Source organism: Peromyscus californicus, unplaced genomic scaffold (genome assembly GCF_007827085.1).
Source record: "Peromyscus californicus insignis strain IS unplaced genomic scaffold, ASM782708v3 Scaffold_17__1_contigs__length_78620276, whole genome shotgun sequence".
NCBI lineage: Eukaryota > Metazoa > Chordata > Mammalia > Rodentia > Cricetidae > Peromyscus > Peromyscus californicus.
In genome coordinates, this window is record NW_026294469.1 from 7,437,475 (window position 1) to 7,455,542 (window position 18,068).

Genomic DNA, 18,068 nt, shown 5'->3' on the forward strand with positions numbered 1-18,068 from the left:
CTTTTGTCCAGGCTTATAGAAAGTGTTGGTTGGAAGCAAGTGTTGAATATAATTGCAGGGATGATGTTCATGCTAGCTATCAAAAGAACAGCTGATTCAAGAGACGTGACTTGGATCACATTACAGTCCTTGGCAGTAATTCACAATGGGGAAGGAGAGACAAGACCCCAGTCCTGTCACTGAGAACAGTGCCAGGGTGACTTATCTCCCCATGATGATAAAAACTTGGTAAGTTGTTCAGTTATAATGGGATCAGAAAGAATCAGAAAGCCCTTGATTTACAACAAGCCAGAAGCTGGGTTTCAGGGGAGACTTAAGAGTTTCTTTGTTATAGCTTCCTCTGGTCTATGGCAAGAGCACACTATAAGCATCTGGTGGTAGGGAGGACGTGGCAAGGTCTAGGGGTCAAGGGACAGGCTTTGATATTGATGTCATCCTGTGTTATATGGCAAAAAGTCCTGCCCTGAGGGTTCAATTTTAGACATTTTGATAAAAGCTCACTCTATATAAATCCCCTAAATTATATATCTTTACAATCCCATCATGCTTTCCTTAAACACAAAAATTATAGCATGTAGGATAAGAATTAAAAGGAGAATTACAGAGACCCCACATTCTCTGCAGGTCTTTGGGGTCCGTAGTCTTAGCCATGAGGACTGTAAACAGCGAGAGATCTTGATTGAGATCCCAGGACTCTGGAGGCTGAATGGCTCGGACACTTGTCTCGGGACTGTCAACTTTTACAATGTGAACTTCTCAAAGAAATTTGGTTTTCAAATGGAAGTCAAACAAAATTGTACTTCAGTCACCTCTGGGATGCGTGTTAATTGGCAAGAATCATTAACAGCAGGCGTGGAGTCAGGCCTTTGCGATACTTGTGCAGTATTAATACTTGCATTAAAGAGCTAAACCTTTTTTCTCTCTTAAGATTCAAAATGCTTTAAGGGTGATTTAATTTTGGGAAAGCTAGAGGGAGCTTAATAGCAGCTGAGGCTCTGGCTCTGGCTTCTGTTGTGAAAATTCCACTGACTTGTAATGATTTATAGTTGATTCATATGATAATAGCATGAATCTACCTTAAGGCATATGGCTGTGCTAATAAGATAAAATAAAATAAAATAAAAAATAAAGCAGAACATCAGAATATATAAAATTCTAGGCTTTCAGGCATATATTGTAGGGAAGTAAATCCTAAAAGAATGTATAGAATTTCAGCCTCTTTGGGGGAGTGATGGAAACATTCATCTGGCATATTCCACAGAGACTCAAGGAGCGTCTACTGACTGCCAAATGCCATTTTTAGCTCTAAGAAGATAAAAGAAGGAAGTCACCCTTCATCCTGTGGTCTGTGAAATCACATTACGTTGTCCCCATATGGCATCTCATATAACCAAACAGAAACTTTTGAGTGATGCTTTTGTTCGGATTCCATTGATTTCTGAAGCTCAGCAAGGTCCATGTTTGACCAAGGTCACAGACCAATCTGACTAACTGTAAGACTAAGGCTTGGAGGCAGCAGAAACACTCAGTAGGTAAAGTGTTGCCATGTGAGCAAGAGGACCTGAGTTTCACTCCTCAGAACTGCATAAAATGTTGGGCATAGCAACACTGCCTGGAATCCCAGTGCTGGGAAGTGGAGACAGAGGGATGCCTAAGACTTACTGTCCAATGAGTCTAGCTGAATTAATGAATTCTTGATTTATTGAGCATCCTCATCTCAAAATTCATGGAGAATGAGCTAGGAAGACACAGGATGCTGATCTCTGGCCACCACACACACTTGAACATACATGTGCATGCCCTGCACATACATATGAACATGGTCATGCACATATCCATCCCTTACACACAGATAAAGCCCTTAGATCGATCCCACAAGTATCTGGATATAGAGAAATTGGAAAATTTTTAAGTCCATGACCAATGATTTGGTCAGTGAAGAATTTTGCCCTGTCCTAGGCCAGGCCTGTTACCAGAGAAAGCATGTCTTTTTATTAGAGCAAAATGGCTTCAGGATGACAGGACAGACAGACAAGGTACCTTCAGGATGACAGACAAAGTGAATACTTTGTTTCAGGACCAAGTGACTATGGGAAATAAAACAAATGTCCATGTGAAAAACTGAAACTCACAAACTGAAGAAAAGCTGACCATGGCATGGGTGAAGCAATCTCCACACCAACGTGGAAAAGAAAGGGAGAGTGAAGAAATGCGCATCCTTCCACCACCCACAGCACCTGGTGCTAAAATAACCGAGGCAGTCACAAGGCATTAGTGCATCACCATGCAATGTCTGACTCCCGTGCAATCGTTATGTATAGGACATAAGAGCTGACCTTCCTCAGCCGGACAGTTAGGATAGGCACCATCTACAGAGGTCAAACAGCGCCAACAGCTAAGCAGAGCCCATTGGTCATTGGGTCTCACCACACAAAAGGTTTGCTAAAAGCTTTTCTGACTGAATTGTAAACCTACTAGAGATCAAGTAACGTGGCATATTTAAAAGACACTCTCCCTTCTCGTGTTCACGCCAATCTCACGGGGTAGCCAGTTTGGCATTTCTCACTGGAGAGGCGAAGCCCCCACTTTAAGGGAATGCATTCACCACTCCCTTTTCCTTGGCTTGTTGCGCACACTGTCCTGGCAGCTTGGAGATGCTGTGTTTCCAGAGTTACGAACGAGCTGACACTTCTTTCTTTAAAGCAATAATCACAGTTTTGTTGCAGAAACTGGTTTTGGTGAAATTTTGTCACAAACTGTCTCCAATAGTGAAATTTGACATATTTTTTTGGGGGAAAGTAAAGCAAATGTACAACTGGACTCAATAAACACTTTCTTTTGAATCACAAGTATGGTTATTGAAGTCATAGACTATGTATGTACATGTGTATGTACGCATGCATGCATGCATAAGTCTGGGTCTCAGATATCCCTACACTGGTCTTAAATTAATTTAATTTGTATCTGACACTGGCTTTGAACTCATGATCTTTTCACTCCACCTCTCAAGTGCTAGCACGACAGACTTGCTACCTGGTGCTCATCTATCATCTAGTCTAATGCCTTTTATAAAGATATTTATGAATTTTGAAAAATAAATTTTCTACAGATGCATGGAATTTCCTGTTCTTCCTATGAAATCTGGTCATAGGCTTACAGACATAAATCACTCCTTACCCTCTAAGTCTTGTCTGTCTTGAGAGGTAAGTGTTGCCACTAAAACTGTCTTCTGTTCCATATTTTCACCCCAACCTACAACTTTTTACAAAAAAAATAAAAAATTTCACCACTCAGATAAACATCAGAGTGACCTATTCTTGGACCTTGGAGAAACATAAAAACAGTTAAAGAAAGAGCAGTATTAGCTGAGGATATGGTGAGACAGACTTGACATTCTTCCCTCCTTTCTATGCACTACCTTGGAGTATCTTAAGAAAGACTATTCTACGTTTCAAGATGAATTTATGCATAAAGTCATTTCAACAAAGGAACCCTAGTATTCAACTTTATAACTCTGGATTCTGAAGCCAAGTGATTTTGTTTAGATGTTGGCTCCATCACAGCTAAAATATGTGACTAGAGTAGATGACAAGCATATAATTCCTGGGCATAAATTAATACTCAGAATTCAAACTTTGTAGGAAGAAAGAAGGATGGAAAGAAAGGAAGAGAAATAAAGAGAGAGAGAAAAAGAAATTGACCACAGATTGACAGAAAGTTTTATTAGCCACTGAAATAGCCATAAAGGGCTAGACAGTAAGTATTTCAGGATGGCTGGGCACACAATCTCCTATAACTCCTCCGCTCTGTTGCTGTTGTAGTGGGTATAAGATAGAAACAGAGGGACTTGGCTCTTGGCTGTGCTCCAAAAAGTCTTCATGCATTAGAACAGGCAGAGGGTGGAGCTGGATGCTGGCCACACTCTGCTCTATAGCATTTTAGCATCATATGCTATTAGTCCTTTTTCCTCCTCTTCCACTCTCCCCTTCCTTTCCTTCTTCCTTTTTAGATCAGTGCTGACATTTCCCTGACATTCAAGTTATTATTTTCTATTGGTTATTGATACATTTCATTTCCCCTATGTATAAAATAGTACACTTATGATTAGCCATAAAAATGAATATTAAAACTAACTACATAACATTTTGTGTTCATTCACATGAAATGACAGGAACAGAAAGGTAGGAAACATACCAATTACATGTACGTTAAAGATATTCAATGAGCAAAAGGAGATGGATGGACACTGACCAGTCTGTATTCCACGCTTTCCCTAGCCCAGGAGTGTGAACCTGCCATCAGTGGGTTTTGAACAGCATGGCAAAAGGGACTAACAATGTGCTGATGCCATCTCTGATGTAATTCTCCTCCTGTGAATTCAGGTTTGCTCTTAAAATAACTAACATGTGCTAGCATTTGCAGGTGGGTATCCACGGATGGATGACTTGGAGCCTCGTTAGGAGCTTAGCCAATGATAAAGATGCAGAAAGTGGTCCTCACAGTCATGTCCAGATCCTGCCATCTGGTAGTTTGCTTATGAAGCAGAAAGATTTTGTAAGATAATGATTTCAAGGGACCAACTACACCACGGTTAAATAATACTCTAGTTCCGTCAGATGGTCAGGCCTGGTTGCCCATGGAGACTCCCTGGCACAAGCAGAGAAAGGGCCTGGATGGGCTTCAAGGGGCTTTCTTGTATCTGTGTCCCATTGCTATGTCTAGGCAGCATGCCTGGATTCTAGATTTTCCTTCTTGTCCAAACTGTATTTTCAGACTTTGTGTTTTCAGCAATTTGGTTGGTCATATTGAGTCCCTGGTTTTTAAACTTTGTGTATGTACACAATTTTGCAAGTCACATTTAAACACTTAATTGGATCTTATCCTTGGCCTGCTCTAAAGACTAACGACCAGTGACGACCTAGTATGTCACTAGCCTTGGTGATCATACACAGGCGCACTCACGAAAACATTACTGTGTCTGATCTCCAGCACAGGGAATAAGGGCAGGTCTCACAGGCCAGGGTCTGAACCTGGAGGAAGCTGCACTGCCTGCTTCCTAGGCAGCAAGCAGTGCAGTGCCTGACAGGGACAGGTATGTATGCAGTAATGGTCAGCATTTATACAACAGATGTCAGGATCTCGCGTGATGAAAGAAAAGTTATTAGTGGTGTTCAACACGTCTTATTGGTACAAACTGGGTTAGCAACTAAGGAAGGAGGCCCAGCGACGCTCCTGAACCAGCAACACTCTGTGAGTGCTTCCAGACGCCATGATGGGGATAAACAACAACTACGAGAAGTCTCTGCTCTTACAGAGCCCAGGTTCATTGTTAGGGTCGGGCACAGGAGCTCTGTGGAGAGGAAGACCTGAAAGCTGGCAGGGCACAGTGCACACACAGTTGATTCAGTCAGGATTTCCAAGCTAAGGGGCCTTGAGATGCTTCCTGAAGGGTAAAGGTAGACAGGCTGCTTACACAGCCTGCCAAGAAGTACACTGTTCGTGCAGTTCAAAGTGCAAAGCTGTGGGGTGATGAGAGGAGAAATGAAGATAAGGGATTCATCACTTCCCTTGGTCGTGTGACAAAATGTCTAACAGAAGCAACATGAAGAAAAGTTCATTTTTCACTCAGAGCTCGGGCATACAGTCCATCCTGGGGCAGGTGCATGCAACAGTTGGCCACCCTGCATCCACAGTCAGGAAGCACACAGCAAAGAATGCTGGTACCCAGCTCACTCTTTTCATTCAGTTTGAGACCCCCAAACCACGAGATGGTGGACCTTGCCTCCTCAGCCCAATCTAGAAACAACTTTATGGATATGTCAAAAAATTGTAAATCTGTTTCCACAGTAATTCTAGATGCCATCAAGTTAAAAATCATTACAGGATTAACCATTAAAATGTCCATACCAAAAAGCCAGATCCCAGGTCATGGCCATGAACTCTGCTGAATGCACTTTTGCTGTTATGGAGAGGCTGAGTGAGAATCTACTCCAGTGCTGACTCAGCAGATCTAATAATTACTTTTGAATCGTTTTGGTGCTTGAGACATGAGCTACTAAAGGAAGCTGATCACGACTGCCTGCACACATCCTGAAATTACATGTGATTCTTAACACAATTGGGTCATACTCAGAGAGAGAATTCTAGTCTGCAGAGAAGATCAAGGCTTTCTCCCATAAAGAAAACTGGCCTCCACATTCCTGGTGCACTCTGCATACAATGCTCATCTCATCTACATGAGCTGCACTATCTGCTTTGTTTCATCTGTGTGCAGGGATGCATATCCCTGTGCCACGTCTGCTAGACCAGATGTGAGCAAATTCTCATGGGTAGTGTCAAAACTGACCATACAGAACACATCAAAGATTTTCCAGGCATAAATACCTAACCTGCTTTGGCAAAAGGCCAACAGATTTCTCTAAACCCATTTATTACTCTTCCCAGGTATATGGCCCAAGGAATCTTCTTAGGGATTTGGGAGCATAAGTGATGAGTCACCACTTGTAGGCCTATACCTTAAACCCATATAAATTATCCTTCAATATAGATGCCATCAGTGACTGCAAATACATGTGGTCAGGCGAGTGGAAGGCACATGCAAAAAATGGCAGTACTGTGACCACACTGGGTCCTTGAGGAGTGAGACAGGCTTCCCTAATCCTCTTCATACGCTCAAGAAATACATTTTATTGAGGCTTCACTAGTCAGAGAAGTCATCGTGTGACAGAAGCAAACTTCTTTTCAGTAATCAATCTTTGGAAATATATTGGTGGGCTTTCTTTCTTCTAAAATCGGCAGTATAGAAAGCTATCTTATGCCTTCAGAACATAATAGAGCCTTCTCATAGAAATCTGGTTTTGTTCATCCAAAGCCCAGTAATTAACATATAATGTAATCAGGGTCTGCAGAAATAATCATACACAAAGTACAGGCTAATGATATAAACCAATAAAGCTGCTCCAGGACAAAGGAGTAAAGGGGAACTTACTAGAACATGCTCAGCTTGCTTAGAGGAAAGCATCTCATTTCCAGTGATTGTTCCTGTCAAGGGTGGATATTTCTAGACTGTCCCATTTTCAGGAAAGATCAGGAAACAAGAACTTCATGTGGTTCCCTCCTCCATGGTTTTAAATTCTTCAAACTCAGTAAAACAGCCATGAGTGCAGGGCATGAATTGATACTTTTCTTGGTGAATGATCCACCTCTCAGATGTGTCCCTCAAGCCATCAGAGTTGGTATTAGACGTTTTCTAAGAACAATCTCACTGTGCTTAGCCACAAACAGAATGTCTATATCACAACACACACACACACACACACACACACACACACACACACACACACACACACACACACACACACACACACCTACCTAGGAACTATTGCAGAGGAGGTGGACAGACTGTTGAGAGCCAGAGGTCAGAAAGAACAGGACTGAAACTGTCATCTGGACATGACGGTACCATGGCACTCATGGACTCACAGCAGCTTTGGTCAAGATCAACCCAGTCAACAAGCGAGTATGGAACTGGAAGGGATTAATACCTTTAACTGAGGAGCTATTGATGCTCAAAGGGTTCTTGGGGAGGGTTGTCCTTTTTTTTTTTTTCCCAAGGATATGGTCCCTGATAGATTGACCAACTCATTGGGTTATTTAAAAAACATACAAACAAAACTCTGGAGGGCATAGAGTTGGGAGGGGACATTGTGAGAGCCAAAGTTATATTTTAAGTTTTAATTACTATGCCTAAGAGATCCATGAAACAAAAATGCCTCTAACCTGTAACCCCTAGACCAAAAACAGATATCTCCTGAGATGCTGAGATTATTGTTTATGGGAGGTAACAAGTCACATGTTTTTACTCCCCTAAATAAGTTTGTTTTACCCAACTATGCCGGATGCACTTGATCACATGTGGGCAGGAGGTACATGGGCAGGAAATTCGTCAGGATGTATGCTTGCCCGTGATTGGATGTGATGGGAAATGTGGTGAATTGTGGGTTTGCCTTTCTAAGCCATTTCTAGGAACCCAGAGATGGACCTGGCCAGAGTCCATCCTCCTGGCCACTATTTAATTAAAGCTTGCTTCAAATTTGGCTTTAAACTGTGGTAGTGGTCTTATTCTTGTACAGTGGGACTAACAATAGAGAGGAAAGGGTGTAGAGCTGGGAAGAGCTGGAGCAAGAATGGGAGCTAATGTGATAAAAATGCATCGAAAGAAATGCTCCAAAGTTAATTAAAAATTACCACATTGAAACAAACAAAAAAGACCCATCGAACTGATGCCAACAAAACAAAACCTAGCTAGCTCCCAAGCTGTCTCTAAGATCTAGAAATTCACAAAGAGTTGTTGATCACGGAAAGTGAAGACTTAGTGTGTGCCAAGCCCAAGAAGTTCTGGTGCTTATCATGTGAGCCACAGAAGGGACAGAGCAGCTGGTAAGAGTATAAGGCAGACCTGGAATATAGTGGGCAATGAGAGCCAAGAACCCAGTAGTTAAGAGAGACTAATGTTGACTCCTCAGTTCTTACCAGGGCCCTTGCCACACCCTGCTCTGGCCCATGTTAGCTAACTCTGCCATGCTCACTGGGGCTACCCCTCAGGGTCTGGTGGGTTCTGGTGACCAGTGGGCATTAGTGATCTCCACCATTACCTCTTCTTACAGACTGAAAATGCCTGCAGCAACTGTGGCCCTGAGTGAGAATGGCAACTTTTTCCAATCAAAATTGAGAGAAGAGGACACTGAGGCTTTCTGTAGCCCAAGGCAAGGACAGGACAGCCCACATAACATAACATAATGTAGGGCAGTGTGTTAGTGGCCTGGATGATCATAAGCTTTGTGGAATATGGTACGAGGTAGGTAAACCTTTCATCTTCCTTGTCCTCAAATAGACATTTAATCCTACTTCACTACTTTCCAAGGCTGAATGTCTACTCTGCCTTACGTTCTGCATGAGAGACAAATGAGAATACAGTCACAAACCACCTGGGTTCATGTCTAGCACCTATCATAACAGTGGCTTAAACACTATATTGATACACATGTGACAGCTTTTACTAAGGTGAAGAATAAGGCTACCTGATAACAGTGATTTGGGTAAGAGAACATCAAGGATGCTGTAAACATAAGCCACACTCAATAAATGTTGGCTTTAATGGAAGAATTATCATAGAAGAGTCTAAGCCTTAAAGAGGAGCAAGCATCTGCCCTCTATGGGGGGGGAGGGGAAGGGGTACAAAAGGGAAGGACCCAGAGGAAGTGAGAAATACCCTGTATTGTACATTCTTCCTGATTTTATTAGAGATGCTAGAACTAGACAGAGATCACTGAAAGTGATACAGGATCTGCAACCAGCTTTGCTGGCCAAAAGGGCACTGAAGGACATTAACTAATGAGGGTAATTAAACATGCCTTGATAACCAGCAAAGCCTGGCTGGCGATAGCAGTGAGCCAGATAAAGAGGGAGCCTCACCCCAGGAAAAGAGACCAGACAGTATACTAAAAGGGTCTGTCCACCAGCCAACAGCCCCAGGCAGAAGGAGATAACAGGCCTGTCAAAACACGGGGAAGGCCTCTTGCAAACGCAGTTTCAAATATGGCCCACTCTGGCCTTGACCATGACCATCCACACTGGGGCAGAATAGCTACAAGCTCCCTTCAATGTCTCCTCTTCCTCAGATAAGGAAAATAGCACCAAGTTCCCCATCCCCCTTTCTTCTCTTAGGCCTTTCTTAATTGTTAAAGAAATCAGCAATCCTGGCAGAGAACTTCAACAGATAGCGATGGCAATCTGAGGAGATAAGACCTGCCCTTGTGAAGGGCTACTTTGCTTTGATTTCTTCCTAATCAGCTAGCTGCCAGGAAGAAGGCTGCTTTGTTTCAGTAAGAAGAGCTAGAGCCTGGGTAATCCAGCCACAGGCTAAATTTAAGACATATCTACCCTGTAGAAACCAGCCTGTTGTCTCTTGGCTTCCACCCTCTAGTTGAAAGGCCATCTCAGACCTCTAAAGGTGGACAGGTAAAATGTGGTGATTTTGCTAAGATAAGGCAGACAGCAAAAGCAGCCTGAGACTGCCTGCCTAAGACAAGCTGTGTTCACTTCCGGAGGCACAATCCCCACTCACACCTCCAGCAGTATACACACTCCTTAAAATGCCTCTTTCCTTGTTATAAAAAACAAACAAAAACAACTACTTGTCTCAGATGTATCAAGGCCCTAGCTCCATTTCCTAGGGCCATCTTTGTCAAGATCTATCTTCAAGCATCTAATAAAAATCATGACTTCGACTCTATTGCCCATTCTACACTCTAAAAAAAAGAATTTCTAACAAGGACCATGGGAGAGCTATGGAGAAGAGAAAATGCTTTATTTTCACAAAGCCAGGCTTCTTACGAATTGAGCATGGCTTTCATATTTGAAGTAAGAGCACCTTGGAATTGAAATTGGAAGGATTTGCATTAAATACACTGTAGTGGGTAAAGTTGATTGCTACCAAACCTGATGACCTGAGTTTGATCCCAGAGTCGCACACAGTGGAGAGCTGACTCCTGCATGTTGCCGTAGGCCTCCATATGACATGTAGGCATGTGTATGACCCCCTTACCCTTAATAAATACATGTAAACCAATGTTTTGGAAGAAAATAGTTGTGGTATTTATTTTATCAGATAGCAAGACACTAGAAAACAACAGTAATTTAAGCAACATGGTAATAGAACAAAGACAAACAGAATAAGTAGTGCAAGATAGTGGGGCCCCAGACCACAGAACTACACACACACAATCATCTGCTATGAACCATGATTATCTTTCATTTAAGTTAACAGAGGATGAAAACAGAACATCCTGATCCACATCTTATACCCAACAGAAAATCAAGCACAGATAGATCATAAGTGTGATTGACAAAATCATAAGTACCTCTCACGATTATGACAGGTAAAATGAGAGCTTCTATAAAGGCATACAAAGTTGTGTTTGTGAGAGTAGGGTTCATTATAGTGACAGATAAGGTTTTCTAAATAGAATACAAAAGCCTTACGACAACAGGAGCAATGACAGGCTGGCTGCCATTAAAACTAAAATTCTGCTCATCATAAGACATCATTAGGAGACTCTAAAGAGCAGGCTACAGGATGAGATGAGATCTGCAATTAACTTATCTGACAAAAGCTGTGTCTATCACGTATAATGGTTCCATCAGATCAATAAGGAAAAGACAAGGCTATAGAAAGAAGAAAGGCAAGTTGAATTAAAGCTTCATGAAAGAAGATACAAGTGGTCGGTAAGCCAGCAGGGAGATCCCAACTAAATAAAATGAGACCCACTGCAGCAGAGGGGCTGAAGTTTAAGACTAGAGAAGTCAAAGTGATGATGAGATTGAGGACGCTGGGTAATTAGCATCCGTACTGTGGGAATGTGAGGTGTAAACTGCACAGCCACACACATGCTCACAGCAGACATATTCCTAACACATGCAAAAGAATGTTTACCGAGGGTTTACTCATAATACTCAACTGGAGGCCAGGTATGATGGTGCATACCTTTAATCACAGCATTCGGAACTGTGAATTTGAGGTTAGGCTGGTCTACATAGAGAATTCCAGGCCAGCCAGCCATACACAGTGAGACCCTGTGTCAAAACAAACTGGAAACATTTAAATTTAAGTGCAGCAGAGCAGATAAATAACATGCAGATGTTTCTTACAACCGAACGCTATTCCTCAATGGCAAAAAGAACCACTTCTATACTACATGGGTGGAGCTTACAGGTCTACACACAGAAAGTATCTAATGTATGTTGTTTGTTTATATAAAGGTAAAAATAAGTTGTGATATATTGTGTACCCTAATAAAATTTGCCTGAAGATCAGAGAGACAAAGGAACAAGCCATAGCCACCTCTTACATCTAGCACTCCTCATTCTGAAAAAGCTTCAGTTCCTGTCTCCTCACCCCTTATATAACATAGGGATATATCATGTACCCTAATAAAATTTGACTGAAGATCAGAGGACAGAACAAGCCACTACATTAAACATAGAAGCGAGGCAGTGGTGGTACACACACCTTTAATCCTAGCACTCCAGAGGCAGAGATCCGTATGGATCTCTGTGAGTTCAAAGCCACCCTGGACCCTACATGAGATTGACTCAGTCTAGGAGAGAAACAGAGCCAGGCAGTGGTGGCACATACCTTTAATCCCAGCACTACGGAGGAAGTGATGGCTGGACTGAGAAAGTAAAAAAAAAAAAAATCTGCTTTTTTTTTTTGTGCCAGTCACCTGGCTTGGTAGAGTGAGAAAGGAATGTTGGAAGCATTGTTATGGGGGGGGGGGGGGTGAGTGCACTCTTAAATCTGTAGGGAACCTCCTCTTCCTGGCAGGCTACTCAAACTTTTGAGACTAGTATTCATGTTCTAATGTCAAGAATAAGTCAGATAAGTGAACAGGTCACAGCTTCAGAAACCCTACGCTGAGAACAAAGTGAAGCCTAGTTCCATGACAGCAGGAACAGGCAAGCCTTTTTTACGAAAGACCACCCATAGCTGCTTTTATCTCCCCACTCCCCAAGTAAGAGGATGCTATACAGAAACAGCCATCAAAAGGACAAATCACCTGACCTTTGAGGGAGACAGGAGTGGCCATGAGAGGATCTGCAAGCTGAGGGGGCTTGCTCCTACCACCAACTCCTTCCCTGGGCCTCTGCTTAGAATACACAGGGGGTTCATCAAACAAGGTGTGCAGTATTGTTGAACTGGGAGCAAGGGAGAAATTCAGATTTAACTGCCAAGGCGAGGATGGAGGTATTAAAGGGACAAGATGCCTGTTAGGAAGCTTTTGCAAGGCAAAGGTAGCAACCCTAGTACAATGTTAATACTGGATCCTGCGGGCCTTGGAACCTCTGATTTTATGAAACTACTTTTGGTTCCTACTATTCTTTTTCTACTCAAGCTTTGCTGAGGTGGTTTTAAATTTACACTTCCAAAGAGATAAACAGGCTGGAGAGATGGCTCAGTTGGTATGAGCACTTGCTATGCATGTATGAGTACCTGAGTTCAAATCTCTGGCACTCATCATAAAAAAGCCAGGCATATAACTTCAACTTTGGGGGCCAGAGACAGGTAAATCCTGGAAGCTTACTGCCTGGGCAACCTATCTGAAACTGCACTTCTCCTTCAATGTGAGACCGTGTCTCAAAGCAGGATGGCAGAGAACTGTAGAGTTAGGTACTCAACTCCACACCTTCCTCTCTGGCCTCTTTCTTGTATGCATAAGGGTACACACACCTGCATACTTACATGTATCACACACACACACACACACACACACACACACACACACACACACACGAGAGAGAGAGAGAGAGAGAGAGAGAGAGAGAGAGAGAGAGAGAGAGAGAGAGAGAATGATAAGTCTTGACATGAAAAGCCTAACAAGGAAAGCAGGCTTATGAGAGGATGTGATCAGTAAATGAAAAGGTAGATTAATTAAGAATTAAGTCACATGTGAATTTTTAAAACCTAAATACATTTATGTAAGTGAGAAACCCTGGGGTATATTTACAGAGCCTCTTTAATTAGTCAGTATTCAAAACAGCTTTGCACACTTGAGTCAAGTTTTCAAGACATTTTAAACACACCTCTCTTCTAAATGAGAGTTCAGAGTTTGTAAATCACAAACAGAACCTGCAGTTACCGGTTCAGTGTAATTGACAATTTGTAATTGTGCAAAAGGAAAGTCAAAGATGGAGACCAGATATGGATGTGCTCTGCTACACAAAAGGCATTCACTAGTTCTTAAGAGGTGCTGGGAAGTGACAGGTTCAACTCAGGTCCTAGAAAGCAAAGCTACTTTTATACAGATTAGCCCACCACGAAACACACTCAAGGCAGAAGACAATTTATTTATGATATGAATCCCACGAATGCCAGGTTCTTTTCAGATTACTATTTCTGACATTTGTTTCAGAAAGTAGAAATGGCATAACTATACTATCAAATGTACTGATGAAATACCTGGTGTAATTTCTTGGAAATACTTCATTACATTTCCGATCATTTCAAGATGAAATATATGTATGGATGTCTGATATAGGCTATGACACCAGACAGACCTAGACTCAAATTCTGCTTCTGTGACCTAACTCTTACACAACTACCTAGAATCCAACTGTCATCCAAAGTGGAAATGTTCTCAGGAGAACTGCAGGTTATATATTTGAGAGATATTTAAGGTTATGTGGCCTAATGCCTAGCATGCAGTACAGAACTCCTAAATTGTTCCTACAATGTCTAGAAGGCTGATTCTGAGCAAAGCAGGACCCATGTTTTCCATGTATCCCTTACTCATTCTCACTCTTGGTGTGCTATACACAGCTCTGTATGCACATGGCACACAGAAGCAAACACTATTTAATAGCAAGAAGAGAATCTTGTCGTCTATTGAACAACCCCTATAAGCCAGGCACCAAGACAGACACTGCAGATAAATAAACAAAGTAGACGTGGTCTCTAAATGCAAGTTTTACTCAATAATAAAGACTCTCAGAGGCAAATATTTGCTGGCTCTGCCCCTTTTATGTCACCAGGGATTTAAGTCATCCCTGGAATATTGAATGTGCCTGGGAAGTATTTACAAAATAAGCAAACAGTGCTTTTTGTAAATATACTAACCCTGTGTATCTAGAGCCCAATATAGAAATTAACTTTACTTATATTTTAAATATCCAATGGGGTAAAAAGTACAAATTTAAGTGGAACTGGATTCAAGTTGTATGCTTCCTAAATCAATGATATTCACATAAAATACTGATATTTTATAAACAGTTGAGAAATGTGTGACTTTGTAGTTACAATACACCAACTAAATGACAATGATTTTCTTAATACATAAATTTTGAAGATTTAAAACACTGCTCACCTGGTCTTCTTCTCCTCCACCTTCTTCATCATATTTCAAAATATTATCTCTTACATCATCTTCTGGGTCAATTAAAAGCTGCTTGGCCTGGCGCTCTTTATCCCGGCGTTTCATCCACACCACAAACATGAGGACAAGGACTGGACAGAAGGAAAGTCAAAATGAACACTGCTGTCATTCTGAAAGCCAGACGTATATAACCTCAGTCTTCCACATTGTTAAGGGTCATGATACATGGTTCATGCTGGTACTGATTGTGAGCCATACCCTGGCCACTCAGAGCAGTCCTTTGCCAGAGCACAGAGTGAAGATCTGGACTCTAGTCTCCAGTGTCTCGTGAATATGCTGGGTAAACCTCTTTGTCCTGTGAAGTATGATCTACTGAAGGGACTATATGGTTTCTATCTTCATCTTGGCTTGTTAGAGGATCAATATTCTAATAGAATGCTTCATAAACCCCAAAGACACAAGACAGCAGTGAGTTAACTGTGACATTGGCCAGTCACCATTATACTCCCAAATTCCCTGAGAAAGCATTTCTCCTGGGGAACAAGTGTTTGTTTAGATGGCTAGGGCAGGAAATGAAAGCTGGATATGTAATTGGATTCTGAGTTGTTTTTGACTCACAGAGGCTGGCGTTTCTCTGTCATGCTATTCTGCATTTTTTTCACTACCTCGCTGCAGCTATGAAGGCATGGGGATTACTGTGAGCACTGAAATAATATTAGGCTTTCATCCTTCACACTCAATGCCAGGTCTGAAACCATAAATTCTCCCAAGCTGATGTTAAAATCAGTGCCAATTCATTTTCCTTCAAAATGCTAGTGTCACTTTGTCATGGCTGAATCTATCATCTCCAAGTCTGTCTCGATAAGGTTGGCGTACATGGCATATTTTGGTTGAAATTGAAATGCATCCCTGAACACACATCTAGGAATAAATTCTGTCTAAAATCTGAGGATATCAGTTTACATCCTGAAACAAAAAGATTTAATGACTCCTATTTGAGCACATTTTTATTATTGGCCATAAAAGTAAATATCCTCCTTTTAAAGCCAGATACATGATCTCATTTGCCATTGTTCAGGGCTAAATCTAGCAAGTGGATTATTAGTACGGCATGCAGGTTTCAAGTTATAGCCAAAGCAGTCTCCACACAGGAAGTAAAAAATGCTCAGGTTTCTATAGTAATTGCTTAGAATAAAGGGACAGAATTCTAAATTACCCGAACACTTGTAAATGGAGGAAACATAAAAGAAATGGCCAACATTTTCAAGAAAGTGATTGGTGCATAGCGTGATCACACAATAAACTGAGTCCTGCTGCTATTCCACAATAAAACACTGGGCCCAGGCAATTTATTCTTTTAACCTGAATGCTTAGAAGTGGTTCTAAAGTACTTTCTGGTGGTTAATTTCTTGCATTCCACTGAACCAAAGATTGCAAAGTATCTTAAAAGAGGAGAAATTCCTTAATCTATACTTATGCTAAAGACAGACAATTTATTGAGCTGTGTAATCATTTCTACTATCCAATGCACTGTATATGAAGTACAATCTCACAATTTTGTGCAGCTCTTCAGAAATAAGTACCTTGATCCTCGCAGGACTGGAGCAGGCTGCTGACTGCACTTTACAGGCAGGGAAGTGAAGGAAAGCAATACACCTATTTTCCGAAATCATCAGCTGTGTGCTATAAATTCATACTCAAGCCAAGATAAGTGCTCGAACGGAGAACTGTTTAACATTTCCCTGTGGAAAGGGCTTCCTGTGGCCTCCAGCGGTCAGCACCGGAAAGTGGTAGAAAAGGCATGGGAACACAATCCTAGGAGCTTGCTGAAAACACATCAGCACTCTAGCTGATGCTCATTGTTTTTAGGCTAAGGGGACCCAGGCTGCCCGCATGTGATTGACAGCATGGTGCTCAGGGGTCCAGTAGTCTCGCTCAGTTATTTTGGGGCGGTCCCTAGCTGAGCTTCCTAGAAGTAGAAAGAAGGACAGGCTGCGGGACACAGTACTCACTCAGCAGGATGATGATACAAAGCAGAATAGCAATGATGGCGCCAGTGCCGAGCCCTGCCCCCACAATCCTGTCCACATCTGTGCAGTCTCCGTTGGAGTCACACTGGCAAACCTTCACACGCAGGATGGAAATATTGGACTTGGGAGGATTGCCTGAATCTGTGATGATGATGGGAACTTCATAGATACCAGCTTCCAAAAACTTTATCTTTAAATTGAGTTGAGCAAAATCACCTACACAGAAAAGGGAGGAAAAGAAAACATGATTGACAGTCAATACCTAATAAGATTTAATGAAAAAAAAAAATCCATTACTTTCCAGAATATATTTCCCTATCTAACTGTAGCCCATCAAACAATTCACAATTATGCTGTATTGTGAAAAGTTGTTTGGGGTTTCAAGGGCTTTTAATATCTAAGTTAAACCCTTAAATAGCATTTAAAATATATTTAATGAGAAGATTATGAAGTATGTAAAACTAATTTCCCATTCCAGGGTTCCAAACTACTCAACTACATATCCGTTCAAATAATTAACCTGTTCTTACCATTAAGCCGGGTTATGGTCCAGTTTCTTTTAATAGTCACCGGAGATAAAGGAAGATCAAAAGCAAATGGCCCAGCATTTGGATCGATGTCATAATCAAGTGCTGTGATGTTAATTGAATTGGGTTCTGGAGTTTCACAAGTCTCAGCCTCTTGAGGTAACACCTGAGGGGCGTTGTCATTGATATCAAGTAAGTAGATTTGTAGTGTTCCTGTTCCACTCATCGGAGGAATGCCTAAAAAGAGAGAAACATCACAGTTGAGGGCAACAGTTTCTCAGCTGAGCCTCAACTGTGATATTTTTGAAACCTCTTGTCCCTATCACCATATCATATGGTAAAATGCTCACTGTCCCAGTAGCTGAATGGATAGGTTTTGGAACAAGTTCACTTCTTCCCTGTTACAATTGGTCGGAGCTGCTGGTGCAGCTATGGGAGCTGACATGGATCTCATGTCTTCCCTGCTCTAGCTGTCCATCACTTAGGGCTCATGCATACCCCACTCCTCCACAACAGAGGAAAATGCCAGAGAAGCACAGCGACTCATGAGATTATGAGCCCCAGCCTCTTGATGGAGAACC

At 41.8% G+C, this 18,068-nt stretch overlaps 1 protein-coding gene across 1 annotated transcript in view; it reads right to left on the bottom strand.

Moving 5' to 3' along the window:
- The window catches only part of Cdh2 (cadherin 2), a 221,964-nt gene that overhangs the window by 17,185 nt on the left and 186,711 nt on the right, over nucleotides 1-18,068 (bottom strand). The window contains exons 12-14 of the mRNA XM_052741599.1: nucleotides 17,491-17,724; nucleotides 16,943-17,176; nucleotides 14,922-15,061 (exon numbers count right to left, since the gene is read on the bottom strand). Coding sequence (XP_052597559.1) covers nucleotides 14,922-15,061; nucleotides 16,943-17,176; nucleotides 17,491-17,724 — 608 coding nt within the window. The remainder of the gene's footprint in view (nucleotides 1-14,921; nucleotides 15,062-16,942; nucleotides 17,177-17,490; nucleotides 17,725-18,068) is intronic.